The sequence below is a fragment of the Acipenser ruthenus genome, chromosome 25 (assembly GCF_902713425.1).
Source record: "Acipenser ruthenus chromosome 25, fAciRut3.2 maternal haplotype, whole genome shotgun sequence".
Taxonomy (NCBI): domain Eukaryota; kingdom Metazoa; phylum Chordata; class Actinopteri; order Acipenseriformes; family Acipenseridae; genus Acipenser; species Acipenser ruthenus.
The window spans coordinates 9,094,792-9,114,184 of NC_081213.1; the positions used below are offsets into that span (position 1 = coordinate 9,094,792).

At 40.5% G+C, this 19,393-nt stretch overlaps 1 protein-coding gene across 1 annotated transcript; it reads right to left on the bottom strand.

Moving 5' to 3' along the window:
• Positions 1 to 1,447: 1,447 nt before the first annotated feature.
• LOC117962870 (cytochrome P450 2K1-like) lies at positions 1,448 to 15,045 on the bottom strand. Its single transcript, XM_034906537.2, has 9 exons — positions 14,692 to 15,045; positions 8,194 to 8,359; positions 7,259 to 7,408; positions 6,732 to 6,892; positions 5,765 to 5,941; positions 4,884 to 5,025; positions 4,496 to 4,683; positions 3,608 to 3,749; positions 1,448 to 3,151 (listed from the first exon to the last, which is right to left on the bottom strand). Exons 1-9 carry the CDS (start codon positions 14,890 to 14,892, stop codon positions 2,967 to 2,969), a joined length of 1,512 nt encoding a protein of 503 aa, XP_034762428.2. The 5' UTR covers positions 14,893 to 15,045; the 3' UTR covers positions 1,448 to 2,966.
• Positions 15,046 to 19,393: the final 4,348 nt, after the last annotated feature.

The window sequence follows — 19,393 nt, forward strand, 5'->3', positions numbered from 1 at the left end:
TGTCCAGTCAGGAGATTGATAGCATTGTAAAATGTGCTACACTGTAGCTACGTCTCATTGAGATGCACACAGGAGAGTCACATGAAGAGACTTGTTTATTGAAGCAGGGGATTCTCAAGACTTGAAACTCTAGCACCAGTAATACAATACAGCAGCAGGTTCTATCTTTCAATATTAAAACAGGAAAAGATTTTCAAACCAGCTCTAAGAACTAAATCCCAGCTGACTGCAGACCCCTCTGTCTCACACTCTGTATCTCTGAATGCATTTACACAATTATTACCTCAGCCTGGAGAAATCAGATTTCTCCAGGCTGAGGTTTTGCACTCTGACTGGTTTATTTTTTTGGTATAACAACACTTTCTCAAGTCTCTTATTGTTTTGACATTTTTTTTGCCACCACACCAAAAGTTCACTTCCTTCCCGCGTAATGCAATCCCACCTGAGCCTTCCACTCCCATTCCATGCTACACTGCAAGAGGGGGTCCTATTACCTGCAACACAGGAAGGAAATGATTGTGGAGAGGAAATCTTTATCAAACTGTGACAGAGACAGAATGATTCTTGGTGATAAATCTCTCTCCCAACCTGTAAAGGGAACAGAGTGCCCTAGATTGGATGGCCAGACAATCCATTCCCAGGGTTAGATGGAAGTCGATCATCTAGAAAAGGGGCGGAGCTACGATACACTAAATCATCGACCCGGAAGGGAAACGACGTGGCAGCGGTTGCACTAGTGAACCAAGGGGTCATGATTGACGGTAGAAAGGGGGCGTAGCGAAGTGATTTGTTCCTTATTATGATTAAACGCTAAACCTGGAAGGAGACCTGTATTGTAACCGTGAGTGTTTTGTTTGTTTGTCGTGACTAAAAACTGTTTGTTTGTTGTTATTAGACGGCTAACACAATCCGGAGCTGTCCCTAAAGGCCAGCACTAAACCCGGACAACACTTCAATATTGTTTCACGAATAACTGTACACCACGAGCTCTATCGTGCTCACTGTGGACTTGTGATGGTGTTTTGTGTTACATGTGGGTGTTTAAATATTGGGACTAGTAGACATGCTAGTCATTCAAAGCATTTGGATTTACCTAGAACTGTGACGTCAAGCATACTTTAGCCGTATGCGATTGTGGTTTAAGCATCTTGTTAAACCTCTATTATAAACTGCAAGCACAGGGAGCTTTCAATAGAGTCTATGAGGGCTGCTTCATCTTCAGTGTGATTGACTGGCCCTGTCCTTAAAGAAATGTATTTACCATACCAATCCCCATAGTTGTCTTCTTTTAAGAGCTCATATACATACAGCAAGAGCGCTTGAAATGTAAGGTGTCCGATGTTACAATTGACCCCATGGCCAGGGTCAGTTGTAACGGACGGTGGGGTCAGATGTAACATTCTGTGAAGAATAATTTAAAAAAATACAAACACATTTAACTCAAGAATTTAACTATGAATGTTTTATTGAATAAGACCAATTTTCACATGAAGCAAATATGTTTGTTTTTATTTAACTCAAAAACTGGAAATTTATTGAAAAAAAAAGTTCATATTAAGGCCATTTTTTTGTCATACTTTTTAAACTTTAACATCCCTAAAATTATCGGCCTTTTCCTTTTCTGTTAAGAATAATGACAAAAATACTAACACATTGTAGAGACATTGTAGTCAATTTGGTCACGAATCCATTTTCTTGAAATAGAGGTAATTATGTGGAATTGCTTTCTCTGATCTCTGACTACGACAGCATGTTAAGCAATCGCTTCTCAATAGCCACAGTGTTCTCGGGTACCTGTAACAAGATTGCAAACAGCTTCATCTCTTCCTGCCTCAGGTTCTGCTAGATGCAGAAGTACAAGAAGGAAGCCAAGTACGTAGCTACGGAAACAACCGATGTGCTGTGAAAATGTGTTACATTAACTACAATAAAAATAATAAAAATGCTTTTAAAAAGACCAAATTCCCCATTGGGCTTATTTATTATTATTATTTTTAAGATTCTGTTGATTTTTAAGTATTAATTACTATGCAGAACAGCCGCTATAATATCGTTCTCTTTATTAAAAATGTGCACAGATTAACCTACTGATTAATCAACCAATTAAGCGATAGTGCAAGTCGAAAGTCAAGGTCAACTATCACACAGTAGAGCCATCATCGAGAGGGCACTATCGCTATTAGAAAATTATTTTTACTATTGTTTTCTTTAAAAAAAAAAAAACACACCTTAAAACCTAGATTTACCTTGAACTTGTACTGATTCGTTGGGTACCTTTCAGCTGAGTAAAGACGTTCTAAGAAAATAGTGCTGAATATGTTTTTAAATAAAAAACAAAGGATCACATACATATAAAAGAGAAAAACAATGAGTTTTTATTTAGTAAATTGTTTTTTTATTTTTTATTAACTTAGGGATTTAAACCCTTATTTATAATACCACTCTAAAATGCCTCCTAACTCACCATGTTTTTACCTTCAGCCAAAGCCTTTCTCTCCTGAATCTATATATGAATGAAGCAATAGTGATCAGCTCTCGGCACTAGCAGGTCCAGGATTGGTTGCTTTTGTGGATGCAAAGTATTGATTGGCTGGTTTTGGTGGATAATAAAATTAATTTTGACCAATTGTTTCTTTTAGTATTTACTGTCCAATAGATGTGAACTATGCTTAAAAATACAGCAAGTCAAAAAGTAAAAAGCCAGCACTTGCGCGGATTGATTTTAAATTTGATTCACAGTTGGCGTTGAGACGTTCCAGCAGGCATCTACCATCTATTAGAGCCCGCTAGAACTGGAAGCTGATTGGTCGACGGTACTGAATCAATTTTCTAATGCCCATAAATTAACCATCAAAAATTTTAATCGACTGACGACCTAATTTCAAAAGGGTCCAGTGTGAGGGGTCAGTGGCTGTAGTAAGGTCTAGCAGATGCAGTAAGGCAGGGTCGCAGTGCCACAGGGTCTCTCAGTTGCTCAGGGCGCATAGTTGGAAGGGCTGGGGGCTGGAGGTGATGCCAGGAGTGGGGGTGAGGTCGAGTTGCTCAGGGCTGACCTCCTGGGGCGGGCGGAAGTGAAACTTCTGCAGGAGCATGGTGAAGAAGAGGAAGAGCTCCATCTTGGCAAGGGTCTCTCCAAGACACACCCTCCGACCTGGGGGGGGGGGGGGGGGTCAGAGGATTATTGACTCGTACTGCAACACTCACACACTACACTACACTACACTACACTACACTACACTACACTACACACACACACACACACACACACACACAGAGACTTCAGGTTTAGTAAAGTAGCTGTAAGACAGTAACATGCAAATTTGTATCCCGCAAATAGAAGAATCTAATGAGGTTGTCTTCTTGCTTTTCAATAATCAACTTTCTGTATTGCATATATTGTGTTAGTAGAATAATATGCACCTGCATGTTTTCAGCTGAATCTGAAGGCTTTGTAGCGATTGTTACCTGTTCTATATTCCATTAGGAAACTGGTTGCTGATTGCACCTCTATTGATAGCAGTTCCCTTTGCAGTTAAAATGCCGGGGTGGAGGGGGGTTAGACCCAATCCTGTTTAACCTGGTCCCTGCTCCTCTCTGACACACTGACCTGCTGAGAAGGGCATGAAGGCATCTCTCTTGACAAACTTGCCCTGCGCGTCCAGGAAGTGGTTGGGGTTGAACTGGTGAGGGGTCTCCCACTGTGTCTTATCAGAGAGCACGGAGGAGAGCAGCGGGATCACTGGGGTACCCTGGGACACAGACAGACACACATTTACAGAAAGGTAAAATACCAAAGCTAATCTAATATAATGAGACAGGGCTGTACTGTCAGCTATACCAATGAGGATACATTACTGTACATTAATATCACTACTACATTACTTGATATTGCTGTATTAAGAGGAATTCTTTGGTAATAAAGGACAGATTAAAACAAGTGTCAATCTTGCTTTCGGCAAAAGCTTGTTCCAGACGGAGTACCACCCCCAGGAAAGAACCCACAAAATGCAGAACACACTGCCTCCCCTATTTACCTCCAATCTGTCTAACCCTAACCCTCCCCTATCTATCTCAAATCTACCTAACCCTAACCTCCCCTATCTATCTCCACCCTTAAAGCTATCACTTGATCAACTTTCCAAACAAACAAAGGAGGGGGTGGGGGGTGGGGTGAAGATGGGAATGGCAGAGGGTTAGGATTACAAAGAGGCTTGCTGGTTTGAGATGGGAATGGCAGAGGATTAGGTTTAGCCCTTCACTAATTCACTGTTTTCAATATATCATGATTTTTTGATGTGTAAATAACTCAGATAGTGAAATAAAGATGGTGCATTGTATCATATGAGGAGTGTTTGAAGTTGGACATGGAGGAACTGCAATGCCCTCAAACAGTGTCTTTGCTGGTTTATTAGTCTGTATGTTTTCCATTTGAACAGGAATTTGCATGATGAAGGTGTGGACCGGACCACCCCTATAAAAACTCTGTCTGTCTCACCTTGGGTATCCTGTACCCCCGGAAGGTGGTGTCCCCTGCGGTCTCATGCAGCAGGTTCATGGGCACCAGGTTGCCCACTCTCTGGATCTCGTGCAGCACGGCGTCCATGTAGGGCATGCTCTTCCTGTCCTCGGCCTGCGGGGGGCGCTCCCTCCCAATCACACTCTCAATCTCCTCCTGGACTTTGTCTGTTAACAGGGAGGATTTACAAACACACTGCAATTACTGAGATGAAGAGGTGTATCTGATTGAGAGGACCCAGGACTGATTGGCAGGCAGGGAGTGATCAGGTCAGGATTGAGGTGTTTTTTCTCTGTGTCTGTGCCTGTGTCTCTCTAAAAAGCAAAACATGTTTCCCTCCTGAAAGTGGGGGTCCCCCCTCGCTTACCCTGAATGTGGGGGTACTTCATCATGAGCAGCAGCCCCCAGCGCAGGGTGGTAGAGGTGGTCTCAGTCCCTGCAGCAAACAGGTTCGCTGATGTGATGGCCATGTTATCCTCGTGGAAATACTTGTTTGAGTTTCTGGCATCCTGTAAAGCAATGAAGGCCAATACAATCTATCGCAGGGGCAGTTCTATCAATATATGTGTGACATACAGGCAGAAACTTGTAATATCACTTCAATAAAACTGATCAACAGAGTTACTGGAGTTCAACAGTAACCTGGCAAAATGAGCATTAAAACACAGTGTTGATAGAACAAATGTGTGTGTTTTGTAGTTGAATTTGCACAATAAGTTTAGCACAGTATTGCTGCTATTTTACCATGCTTCTCTTGTGGTTATACTGTGCATTATCATAGTTAACCCTGGTTTGCGATGTTTATTAATATGCTTTACCATACCTCACTATTCTTTACAGTGCTTCCCTATGCTATATTGCACTTTGCTATGCTTTTACTATGGGAACCCTTTATAAGGGCAGCATTGCTTGCAGTAGTGTTGGTTACTGTACAATCTGTACTGTATATGTAGATGGTAACACACACACACTGCAGTGTCCATGCTATAGTGTGCTACTTTCTATATCTGAACTGTTCAGTTCTGTACAGCACCTTGTAAACTCTCTAGTCTTGATAATGATCAAAGTGATATGATCAGGAGTGAGTCCTCATTCACTCCCATTATATTCTGACCATTAACAGGAGCGATATTGAGCTGGTTTCACTGTGTGAAGGCTTTTCCACTAGATATGCAGTAAAACTGCACTTTTAATGCACTAAGGCCACACTGCTGGTCCCTGATAGAGGCTCTGCTGTGCTGATATTACCTCTTCTCTCTGCCTGGAGATGAACGTGTCGATGAAGCTCCTCAGGTCATTGCTGTCCACACTGTCTTTACAATCCTTATATGCATTTCTAAAGTACTCCAGCAGCATTATTCTGTTTGTTTGCACCTTCTTGTGATCAGACAGGAAGAAGCCCAGGAAAGGAAACATGTTATACAGCTGAAAGACAAGGAGGAAGAGGGGGAGTTTAATGGTGAAATGTCTGTAATGATCCTCCATTAAAGGATTACTATATTACTCTATACAATGTCACAATGAAAAAAATACATCTGAGCCTATATTTATCATTCGTACGTGAATAAATTATTAGATTTTCCACATGCATAATTAAATCTTTTCTAAGTAAAAGTTGTTCACATGTGGACATTTTTCCATTCAGCAGACAGAGACGGACATCAGATATAACCTGCACATTAATTGAATGGTACTGTTTTCTGTTCACAATTAAATGAATTTCACTCTTTGTGCTTTAATTTCTATACGAGTGCAGTCCATAGCACTTGGATTAGGGAACCCAGTAATTGAATGGAAATCCCTGTCTACTCCAACCTGCATTTGTTCCCTGTATTGAAATTGAATGCACCGAGGACACAGTGAAATGACCGAGTCCCAAACCCCAGGCATCAATGTGCTAAAAGAGGCTCATGAAATGACAGTTATATCTCCGATCTGCCTTTGAAAGCTACCGGTGGCCAAAAAGCCAAGAGTAGCCAGAACCTGAATATGTGCAGCAATAGGACGTGCAATTGCAATTTCAGCAATACTTGCATCAATAACAAACATAATGAGAATTACATATTGCAATAATTGCAGATCTTTAGAAGATTTAATAGGAGTTTGATCTTATCTTCATCTTATCTGACTGCACCTTCATAAAATCAGACCTGAATGCAGCAGACACTAGCAGCACTGATCAAATTGAGCAGGAGCTCTAATCACTACACTGTACCTGTGTTTTGGGGCTCGCACCGAGCTTCACAGACTCATTCACAATTCTTTGCAGATTCAGGAACTGTGCATCACCGTAGTCGAAGCGGTCTCCGAACACGATAGAGCAGATGATGTTGGAGACAGCAGAGTTGATGATGATTTGGGGGTCAAAGGGTTTTCCTTAGAGTGGGGGAACAAGAAAAGCCATCTGTAACTTCAAACGCTTAATTAGAATTAGAAGGTTTAGTCTACTTTCTTCAGAGGAAGGCACTAGCTGAAACGTTAGTCTACTTTAAAAGAAGAAAAGTCACAACAGAAAAGAGCAGAGCAGAATGTGAACCTACTTATGCAATGATTTTAAAATACGAATTACTAGCTATTAGAGATGTGCTAACCAGAAGGCAGTGTCTCAGAAGAGTTGGATATGGAAACACAGACTGGACATCGATTTGTTAAAACTTTAACAGGCAATCTGGGTCTGGTCTGTGTTTCATGCCCATTGAGGGTCAACTCTTTATTATCTCTGCTGTTGGTTTTGGTCGTCACCTTTGTGGGACTGGAAGACCTCCACCAGTCTCTGGGACTCCTCGATGATCCGGTCCTCAATGGTCTTCTTCCCCATCCCAAAGTCCCGCAGAGTGGAGAGGGTGAATCGACGCATCACCTTCCAGGACTCCCCCTTACCAAAGACAATACCTGCGTGAAACATGAGCACAGTGCCATTGCTACAGTGATACAACGTTCCCACCATGAAACCATCCTGAAACTCACTCATTCCAGTATCAACCTGGAGCTGCCTGCAGCCTGGTCCAAATCTACAAACTGCAACCTGATGCTATTACAGAGAGATCAGTAATCAACTGTCATACATACTAGACTGGTCCCTCTGCAACATTCTGCCTGTAGTGGATGTAAGACATACAGCAGTAAGAACCACCACATAAACAATGAGGTATTTCCTACATCCTCTAGGGGCAGAGTGTGGCAGGGGGGCAGGTTAATAATTACACTCTGGTGGATCAGCTTTGGTGCTTTAACATTCGAAACAATGATACAAAGTGAATCTAAACAAGAAAAATGCTTTAGTTAAGAGAATTGATGGAGTGTCAGCTTGAACAGGATAAGCTGAAAAAAAACTGATGAAAGTCTTCAAATCTTATGCAGTGTCCCCCAGTAGTCAAGAAATGTATTTTTTTCAAACTAGACATGCAAAAACAGGCCTTATGGACTGGAGGGTCAACTGGTGTCAAACGTCTAATGCACCATTTCAATTGAAACGACTGAAGAAACCACTGCCTGGATGATTGGTGCTCTTCACAGAGGCTAAACTGAAAGCACCAATCAACACAAAGCTGTTTGTTTCTATTGTTTCAATTGGAATGGTAAATTAGCGCAAATCAACACCACTGACTCTCACCTGTGAACCAGCCATTCCTGCTGCAGTTCTGGATGAAGGGACTCTGGAGGCACGTCTCTCTTACCATTCCCGCCTTTAGATAAATCTTCTGTAGTGTGCGTCTGGCCTCTCTCTGAGAAGTCGTCTGCTTGGGTTACTAGAGCCTCCTTGACCGCCTCATAGCCTGTCAAAACCACGTACTTCTTGGGACCCATGTGGAAGGTGAACACATTGCCGTACGTCTCCGAGAGCTGGAGAGAGAAGAGGAGGAGTAATGTTTCTCATTGAAGCATTAGCAGCGATGTTTGTCTACTTGTTACAACTTCACATTTAAGTGGCACCACCAACTTTAAGAAAATGTGTGTGGAGGAGCAATGACTCTCAAAGCATTAGCAGGGACGTTTGTCTACTTGTTAGAACTTTGAATGTAAGTTGCAAGATCAGCTCATTACAGTGGCATCAGTAGTGCCCATTTTTAAAAGATGTGTGCCGTGCACTACCAACATTTCTGTGCTGCTCCTAATACTCTTCCTCTGTTTGGATGCTGTGCTACCTACTTCCAGTGAGGTTGACAGGGATTTTCCTCTCTGCCAGCCCCTTGCTCTCATGTGTGTGCTGCTCAGAATCTCCTTTGGCTAGAGCTACGAATTCTTGTGTTTTTCTGAAGTCAGCAGCCGGTATGAGCCGTGATGTACCTTCAGTTTTTATAATTTATTATTTGATCCATCATGAAACAATTGCTAGGTAGCCAAGCTTTTTAAAAATTACATTTACCAGTTCCAATTTTAGCTTCCAGTAGACTTTTGCAGTATCATTTTTTTAGTTTCTTTGATGACATGATGTTAAATTATGTTCATGTGTTTTTTTTTTTTAGTTAATGTCTCAATCCTAAAATTCTAGGTGATCCAAAACTTTTGGCCATAGCTGTATGTTAATAGGCTAGCCTACTGTTGTGTAGTTTGGAAATTTGAAATCTGCACCCTGGAGAGAGAGAGAGAGAGAGAGAGAGAGAGAGAGAGAGAGAGAGAGAGAGAGAGAGAGAGAGAGAGAGAGAGAGAGAGAGGGAGAGAGAGAGAGAGAGAGAGAGAGAGAAAGAATTTTAGTCAAAAGTTTACATTCCCCAATGGAAATGTATAATTTCTCAAAAACAAATTAATGAGGAAAAAAAACGTTACAAGAAATAGAATCTACAATTATTTATTTCAGCAATGTTTTTGCAAAACTCCAAAAATGACAAATTCAAAAGTATTCATACCCTGACAAAGAAAATGAAATTAATAGCTAGTCGAGACACCTTTAGCAATAAAAACCTCTTTTAAATGATTAGGATATTTGTCAATGAACTTTTGGCATAATTCTTTAGTGATTTTTCACCATTCTTCAATGCAAAATTGTTCCAGTTCATTCAAATTCCGAGGAGTTCTTTTATGCACAGCCTTCAACTCATTCCAAAGATTCTCAATCAGATTTAGATCAGGACTTTGACTAGGCCATTCCAGAACCTTGATTGTATTCTTCTTTAACCATTCTGTAGTAGATTTTGATGTGTGATTTGGATCGTTGTTGTGTTGGAACGTCCAGTTACACTTTAAACCAAATTTTGTAGTGGAGGGTTTCAGATGATTGGACAATATCTTCTGGTATGCTACGAAATCCATTTGACCATGTATTGGAACTAAATTTCCTATATCATTAGAGGAAAAACTGCCCCATAGAAGGATATTATCACCTCCATGCTTGACAGTAGGTATGGTGTTCTTTTCTTTGTACGCCTCACCAGACTTTCTCCAAACATAACGACTATCAGCATGACCACATAGCTCGATTTGTGTTTCATCACTCCACAAAACCTTTGACCAGAACTCCATATCCATCATTCAAATGCCATTTTGCAAACCTTAACCAATTGTCCTTGTGACGTTTTCCTAAGAGTGGCCTTTTCGTTGGCCTGCGACCATTCAGACCTTCACCATGGGGGTCAGTGTGGAGTAGTGGTTAGTGCTCTGGACTCTTGACCGGAGGGTTGTGGGTTCAATCCCAGGTGGGGACACTGCTGCTGTACCCTTGTGCAAGGTACTTTACCTAGATTGCTCCAGTAAAAACCCAACTGTATAAATGGGTAATTGTATGTAAAAATAATGTGATATCTTGTAACAATTGTAAGTCGCCCTGGATAAGGACGTCTGCTAAGAAATAATTAATTATAATAATAATAATGCAGTACTCGACCTATCGTTGAAATGGAAACCCCAGTCCCACTTGTAGCCAATTCAGTTTGATTATCTTTGGCAGTCAATTTTGAACTGTTATTAACCTTCCTCATAATTCTTCTACTTGTTCTTGGTGAAAGAGCCTTCTTTCTTCCAGACCAAGGGAGCATTGTAACAGTACAGGGTCTTCAGTACAAGGTCTTCAGATAGCTCTTTACTTTTTCACCATATTGATTTATTGGTAATGACAGCAATCATCCTATGCCTGACCATTTTATACTCTAATAATGTTCACCTACAATCCAGCATTTTCTTGACTTTTCTAGAATTAGATTCTGCATTATGATATTGAAATTTCTAGCACCTTGTCGACAATACTATCATAGCATCAAAGGGTATGAATACTTTTGAATTAGCATTTTGAGTTTTGCAAAACAATTGCTGAATTAAATAATTCTATTTCTAGTAACTTTTTTTTTCCTCATCCACAAAAGCAAAACGTTTGCACAAAAAAAATCCTAAAACTCTTTGTTTGAGAAATTTGTAGAAATTCTAAATTTCCATTGGGGCATGTAAACTTTTGACTACAACTGTGTGTGTGTATATATATATTAGTGTGAGATAGCACCCCCTTTTGGAAGTGTGGCTAGGCTGCTCTCCTCACGCAGTCATGTCATTTCCGGGGTTTCCGGGTTGTAGGCAGACTACTGACACATAAGATGCAGTGAATAACTGCTTTATTCATTCAAAGTCCAAAACACAGCAATAGGGCGACTGGCCCTTTAAATGCAAACTGAAAAACACTGTACAAAATTCAAACAAAAACCTCTCTCTCTCTCTGAGCTCTACCTTAACTTGGGCGATTTCCCTCATTTAGTCCCTGACTATAAAAGGAGAGGGCTAATTCCTTCTCCCCTCTTTCTTAAACCAAAAGGCTGTTTATAGTTGTACCTTTGTATATCCAGTTTAGCTACCAATACTCCTTGGTTTCCTTCAGTAGAGTTTGCAACCACACTCCATGCGAACACCACCAACCAAGGACTGGTTGAACTGATCTTTTATACCAGCCCTTATTAGTTAATTGTAACATGCTGTATAATTAACTCATTTTTTTTATACCCAATTGGCCTCATTAGACCATTGTCTTCTGGGAGATGTAGTTTTCTGTCCCTCTGAACTGCTTCTCTCCTCTCCACTGCACCTGTAGTGATACATGGAGTACACACTCCTAGCAATACGGGGACCAATATATCTCCCTTCTGCTATCCTACCCCATTATTCTATACCACAAATATATATATATATATATATATATATATATATATATATACACGCACACACACACATATATATGTGTGTATATATATATGTGTGTGTGTATATATATATATATATATATATATATATATATATATATATATATATATATATATAGATTGTTAGAGTAGTGTTGTTCCTTTGGGATAACAAAATACTGAGCTCAAGTCATGTGATTTCATAAAAACGCCAGGTGCTCAGTGTTTTGTATTTGAGTTGAGTTAGAACTGCCAAAATGAGTTAAAAATCTGTATAAATAGCCATTCGAAAACACATGATTTTAATTAACGCATGAACAGCGAAAGATACGACCATGCCCCGCTTGAGTAATGAAGATCGCCTGGTTGCTATCAGCATGATTGAAGGTGGCCTGTCTGTGAGAGAAGTTGCCTGGAGAATGAGATGTTCTGCTTCATCAGTCAGCAGACCAGTCCAGAGAAACCAGGAAGCCCGCTCTGTGAGGGACAGGCCACGTCCTGGAAGGCAGAGGGTCACCACACCGGCCCAGGACCATCACATCCGACTGATTCATCTGCGTAATCATTTTCAGACTGCAGTGGCTACAGCATGAGAAATTCCAAGAAGAAATAACCCGTGTATCAGCAGAATGACCGTAGCTCTTGCCGTCTGCATGCTCGGAGGCTGTTCAGGGATAACATGTTGACAAAGGAGAGACAGAATCACGGTCTTCTGTGGGACAGAGAACATTTGAGGTGGCGGCAGAGAGAGTGGTGGAGTGTTTTATTCACCGATGAATGCCGTTTTGCTCTTGACAGACCTGACGGAAGACAACGTGTGTGGAGACGTCGTGGTGAGCGTTATGCTGAGTGTTGCGTTGTTCAAGCCAACCCGTGGGGCGGTGGAAGTGTGATCATGCGGTGAGGAATCTCCTTTAACACAAGAACACCTTTGGTGCAGATTGAGGGCAACCTTACTGCTCAGCGATGCATTGACAAAGTCCTTGAGGCAACAGTTCCTGCAAGCCAATCCTGAATTGTTGATTTTCCAGCAGGACAATGCAAGACCACACAGTGCTAGGATTATAATGGCATGAAAACAATGTCGAGGTTTTGACATGGCTAGTTTTTTCTCCTGACCTGAGTCCAATAGAATATCTATTGGACCAAATCGCCAGTGCCATCCACAGGAGACAACTGCGACCAGCCAACTTTCACCTGCTGGCTGCAGCTGCACAGGAAGAGTGCTGGAACATCCCACAGCAGTCTATCCAGAGGCTGATCAGGGATATGCGTCAACGCTGCCAGGATTGTGTTAATGCTCAGGGAGGTCATACCTGATACTAAGTTTGTAGTGTTTTCATTTTGACAGTGTGTCACGTTTCATACAGAAATCTTAGCATGATTCTTTGATCTGTATTTTTGTTCACGTTTTCTGTGATTTTGTTTGATATCTATGTTTAAAATATTTGGCACCATGCCAGCTGAGGGTCCCAAGGTGGGCTGGCACCATGTCAGCTGAGGTGAAGGTCATGGCGGTCCCTCAGCGCTGTCTGGATCGTTATAATATTTTTAAGGGTCTGGGCTGCAGTCTGAGTTCTAGGTAGAAAGTGTGGGTCAGAATCTGGGCCCACTTTGTTTTCTACCCCCTATAAGCAAATACTTGATTTTACTGTCCTGCTAACGATGGATCAGCTCCCTGTTGTGAAGGGAGGTGAATACAGAATGACAATTTCGAGAGTCAAAGGGTATTGTGTGAAAAACACTATTATACACTTACTGCATTAAAGTTTTACTTCATGTTTTAAGTTCTACATTGATTTACAAACCCCATGATAGGTCTAAGGTCCTTGCTAAGATTTTTAACTCAGAAACTCCAGTGCAAGTTGTTGATTTTCTATTCCGGGAAACATTATTGTGAAGACAGCGCCATAAACGTTGCTTTAATTCAGGCCTGTGCTCAGGGGAGCTGCGGAAGGCTTGTCATTTGTTTGTTTTCTAGTTGTTCATTTGTTCGAGTAAATAACAGTGTGAATCTGTGCCAGAACTAGTGCTGGGACAAATGCAGCTTGAAAAGCATTCAGTACCAAAACTGCCCATGTTTGTATTCGTTCATATAACAGAATTATAAATGACTAAAATATATCCTAAATAAAGAAATAAATGCATAAATGCTGTCTGCATTACTAACACACTGTACAGAAGAGTGCATCTCTCATTTCTTTAACAGGTCATTTGATGGGTCGTACCAGGGTTATCAAAATCCTTCAGGGTTTTTTTTCATTTTCTATTTTTGTACTATACTTCTCTGTTTTGCTATGATTTACTTATAATTCACTGTATTCTTGAATTTGATCTTATTGTACTTTCATAAATGCTTTTATCTGTATTATGAAACTCTGTAGTGTGATATTTTATAATGCGATACTTTATAACAATTGTAAGTCTCCCTGGATAAGGGCATCTGCTAAGAAATAAATGAATAAATAAATAAATAAATAAATAAATAAATAAATAATAGCCTATGCTTTCACTGTACTTCACTACACATGTCTATGTTTTTACCATTGTAACAATTGTCTAAAGGAATTGCTATATTACACATTCATATTTCAGATCAGATTTGGGCATGATTTTCCTCCTCCTGCCTGCATGTTAGATTTATTTTCAGATGTTATTGGCACTAAGACAGCTGATTTCACTGCTGAGTAGCTGCACAAAACACTTGTTTAAATACAACTACCAATTCCCTTCTAAATGAAGGCCAATAAAATATTGAACAAGAAATACTAACCCAATGCCAAACGGGTCCATGCATGATCGTGTTGTCAGTCTGTATGTTATGCATTTTGCATTGTACATTTACAGTAGGGATGGAGGGTCAGTAATCTATTGTTTATAACACAGTACTGTAGTTAATTGCTAAGTGAACCAGAATCAGATGCCTAAAATACTTCTTCTAAAATATCTAAACTTAAGGCCAATAAAATATACGTGTTTCTCTTTCTTCAGCCCTGATGTTAAATCTGTAAAAACCTTCCCAAACTACCCACTTCAATCCTGATCTTAATGCCCTGCCTGGTCCCCAGTGCCACTCACCTTACTCAGCGTTTTGTGTGGCTGGTGCAGGTCCAAAATGTTCAGGTTCCCAATAACAGGTAGAGCCGGCGGGCCGGGGGGGAAGTTGTAATTAGACGACTTGGAGGATTTCGAGTAAAAGTATAAAAATATAAAACCAGTTAAAACTAAAGCCAGAGACACCGTGGCGGTGTGTGCTAGGAGCAGGCTAATCACAGACATGTTTGTCAGGAACACAGACACCTGGGCTCTCTGTTAATTAGCTCAGCGTTCAGAATAACGCTCCTGGGTTTGGGCAGTGTTTAAATAGAGCAGCACACACAGTGGGCGTGGCTTCAGAAGGACTTCATCAAGGTAAAGGTTGTTGATTTTTTGGAATGATTTGTAACATTATAATATTTTGAGAATGTTGGGTAAACAGGTAAGATTTTTTGCTGTTGATGTTCTGCTTTACTTTTCAAACCCTTATGACATGGAGCAGGATATTATTATATACCTAATGCATCTAGGAATAATGTGTTGGTAAATACCATATTCAAAAAATGAAATGGTTAGAAAATAAAACACATTTTATTATGTTTAAAAAAAGAAATGCAGAGATACATCGACACCTTCAATTGCTTAAATAAAAAAGCAAAAAAGACATGATATCTTTAATGTATTTACAAAATAATACAGTTGAGTTATAATACCCTGGGAATGCTTGTATAGTTAATGTAATGCACGGAGCTTGTAATAATACAGTTGAGTTATAATACCCTGGGAATGCTTGTATAGTTAATGTAATGTATGGAGCTTGTAATAATACAGTTGAGTTATAATACCCTGGGAATGCTTGTATAGTTAATGTAATGTATAGAGCTTGTTATTATTATTATTAATTGCTTAGCAGACACCCTTATCCAGGGTGACTTACAATTGTTACAAGGTATCACATTATACATTATTTCACATTATACAGATATCACATTATTTTTACATACAATTACCCATTTATACAGTTGGGTTTTTACTAGAGCAATCTAGGTAAAGTACCTTGCTCAAGGATACAGCAGCAGTGTCCCCCACCTGGGATTGAACCCACGACCCTCCGGTCAAGAGTCCAGAGCCCTAACCACTTCTTCTTCTTCTTCTTCTTCTTCTTCTTCTTCTTCTTCTTCTTCTTCTTCTTCTGTTTGTGGACTCATAAAAGTATGAAATGCTGCCATGCCAAGAAACAAACAAACTGAGGAGACTTAACATGGTACAATTATACACACAGTGACAGGGAGGATTTGCATCAACAAAATGGATTATTAAGTGAAAACCTGATGTAAGTGGATACAAACCAATTAGATTAAACACTGATTTGAATCATTAATCTACTGGAACCCTACAGTCTGTATCCTTTCACCTAGTGCAGTGGGAGGGCTCATTGAGACCTGACACAATTAGCACACCCACTGTCTCCTAACCTACCTTTCACACAGTCAATAATCCTACTAATAAACTTCATAACATAGGCTGCTGTTAACTTTACCACAGTAAACTTCCAGGTAGGGCACAGGTATGGCACTTGTATGAAATCTTGAATGAAAGGAAGCTGCTGAATAAGTTGCTATAAATACTGTAATACAGGCACTTTACTGCAGTTAGGAATGAGCAGCTTTTCAGATTCTTCTGTTTATTCAGCTGTTTTTGAATGCAAGTTATTAACGGGAGGAAGGACTGTGTACTAAAGCTACCTCTATTCAAAAATGAAATGGCCTTCCTTTCTGTGTGAGAAAACAGAACATATTTTAAAAAGTGTGTCCCCTTATAAAAGAGTACCAAAATGCTGCCAGAGAGATGCAGCTTGTATATATTGCTGAATGCATTTAATTTGCAGAACAAACTGTTGTGTGAGGGACATATTCTAACACAAAAGTGTGGGCAGTATATGGCAGGTGCTTTAAGACACTGTGTTTAGATCATTAAACATTGACTCCAGTGAGTTTGTTCAGTTAGGTCACTCTTTTTTTGAAATGCAGGTCAGTGCTGGCGCCTTTTCCCCAGTGCAGTGTGCATGAGTCTGTCACATGCATGAGTCTGTCACACAGAGCCCTGGCACTGCTCTCAGGAATGTTCCATTGAGACCTTCACTCACAGGGGCCGCTGCTAGCTGCACTCATACCAACAGCAAAGAGAGGCTGTGTAGCATCAGACACAGCAGCTGCAACACTGACAATGTATTACCTCCCACCGTGATGAAACTTGCTATTGAGCACAATTTATTGGGAGTATCAGATTGTGAGGCTATAAGGAGGTGTCTCTGTCTGTACATCCATCCGGCTCTCTGTCACACTTACACTGTAACATGCATCTTGAGATCACAAGTTATTCCACTTACTGCAAAGCAGTCATTTTATTATACTCTGATACTAACATCTCATTTGTGTGCCTAATGAAGCTCTTAAATACCACTTATCCAATTCCAGTAAACTATTCATTGCTATTGTATTTCCTAATCTATACTATATTATACATTATGGGTCATGGTCATCAACCTTTTAATTGCACGGTTAGCTGAAATTTTTATTCTTTTTGTTTACTTGCTTCAGGAAATCTGGTAAAATTCCAGTCTGTGTTGATAAGCCTGTGTCAATGCACTATTACATGAGCTCAGGAGCCTCTTAATCCAGTCTGTGTTGATAAGCCTGTGTCAATGCACTATTACATGAGCTCAGGAGCCTCTTAATCCAGTCTGTGTTGATAAGCCTGTGTCAATGCACTATTACATGAGCTCAGGAGCCTATGAAAAAGACCTAGGAGTTTATGTTGACTCAGAAATGTGCTGACTCAGATATGTGGGTAAGTGTTGAATTTTCAGGCAAGTAATGTTAAAACTTTACAATGCATTAGTAAGACCTCATCTAGAATACTGTGTTCAGTTCTGGTCACCTCGATACAAAAAGGATACTGCTGCTCTAGAAAGAGTACAAAGAAGAGCGACCAGAATTATTCCGGGTTTAAAAGGCATGTCATATGCAGACAGGCTAAAAGAATTGAATCTATTCAGTCTTGAACAAAGAAGATTACGCGGCGATCTGATTCAAGCATTCAAAACTCTAAAAGGTATTGACATCGTCGACCCAAGGGATTTTTCAATCTGAAAAAAGAAACAAGAACCAGGGGTCAGAAATTGAGATTAGATAAAGGGGCATTCAGAAGAGAAAATAGGAGGCACTTTCTTTACATAGAGAATTGTGGAGTCTGGACGTGGCAATCCCCAAAACCAATGCTCAGGTGAGGTCTCTATGGAGTTAGCTGGTTATTACCAAAGATTCATCCCTGAGTATGCCACAATGGTCAATCCCTTAGCTGACCTCAACAGAAAAAGTGCACCAAATTCAATTAAGTGGTCAATAGAGTGGTCAGGGTGCTTTTGATATTGTTAAGCAGAGACTGCCACACCGATGCGTCGGATGTCGGTTTGGGTGCAGTCTTGTCCCAAACAGTAGACAGAGTAGAATACCCCATCTTGTACATCAGTAAAAAAAAATGCGCCCTCGGGAGCGCAACTACTCCGTGGTCAAAAATGTGTTTTGCCATTAAATGGGCTACTCACTCTTACTCGAAATTACCTGCTGGGACATTCATTTGATCTTGTCACAGACCACGCCCCTCTCAAGTGGTTAACTCATTGCAGCCCTTTATGCATCATATGATTCACCGTGCAGGGAAAGAACACCGAAATGCAGATTATATTTCCCAGGAGGGGGGAGTGATGGGAAAGGTAGATTCAGCCGAGTGTTCCTTTGGCTCCTCTCTGAGCAGTGGGATATGTAAAAGAGACAGAATGATTCTTTGTGATAAATCTCCCTCCCAACCTGTGAGGTGCTATGTAAAGGGAACAGAGTGCCCTGGATGGCCAGACAATTAATTCCCAGGGTTAGACAGAAGTCGGTCATCTAGAAAAGGGGCGGACCTACGATCCACTAAATCATCGACCCGGAAGGGAAACGACGTGGCAGCTGTGGATTGGAGGAGTGGTTGCACTAGTTAACCAAGAGGTCATGATTGACAGTACAAAAGGAGGCATAGCGACGTGATCTGTCCCTTGTTATGGTTAAACGCTAAACCAGAAGGAGACCTGTATTGTAATCGTGAGTGTTTTGTTTGTTTGTCGTGTCTAAAATCTGTTTGTTTGTTGTTATTAGATGGCTAACACGATCTGGAGCTGCCGCTAAAGGCCAGCACTAAACCCGGACAACACTTCACTATTGTTTCACGAATAACTGTATTTACACCATGAGCACTATCACACTGACTGTGGACTTGTGTTTGTGTTTTGTGTTACGTGTGGGTGACTAAATATTGGGACTGTTATTATTTCAGGACCAACCCATGGATTAAAACAGAGCAGTACACACTGCTGTATTGCCTGTTAGCATTGTTATTGTTTGCTGTATTTGTGTCATGAGACCATTGGATTTACAAATAAAATATCATTGCACCTGGATCATTGTCTGTCTGTCTGTTCATTGATCACTGCTGCATTCCTGCACCTGCACACTGTTAACCACTTTGCCACCAAACCTAACCTGCAAGTGGGGGTGCTATTACCTGCTGTCGGGTTCGCACGTACTCTTTTTATTTTTTTATATATATATATATATATATATATATATATATATATATATATATATATATATACTCTAAGCACACTCTTAAACTCAGGGGAGACATTCAGGAGGACATAAGA

Excerpts from the sequence above, each read along its gene's own strand:
- LOC117962870 (XM_034906537.2), bottom strand. The coding sequence starts at position 14,892 with ATGTCTGTGATTAGCCTGCTCCTAGCACACACCGCCACGGTGTCTCTG. Across the intron at positions 7,409-8,193 it reads TTTATCTAAAGGCGGGAATG|GTATTGTCTTTGGTAAGGGG; the intron begins GTAAGAGAGACG and ends TGTTTCACGCAG. Across the intron at positions 6,893-7,258 it reads GGTCTTCCAGTCCCACAAAG|GAAAACCCTTTGACCCCCAA; the intron begins GTGACGACCAAA and ends CCCCACTCTAAG.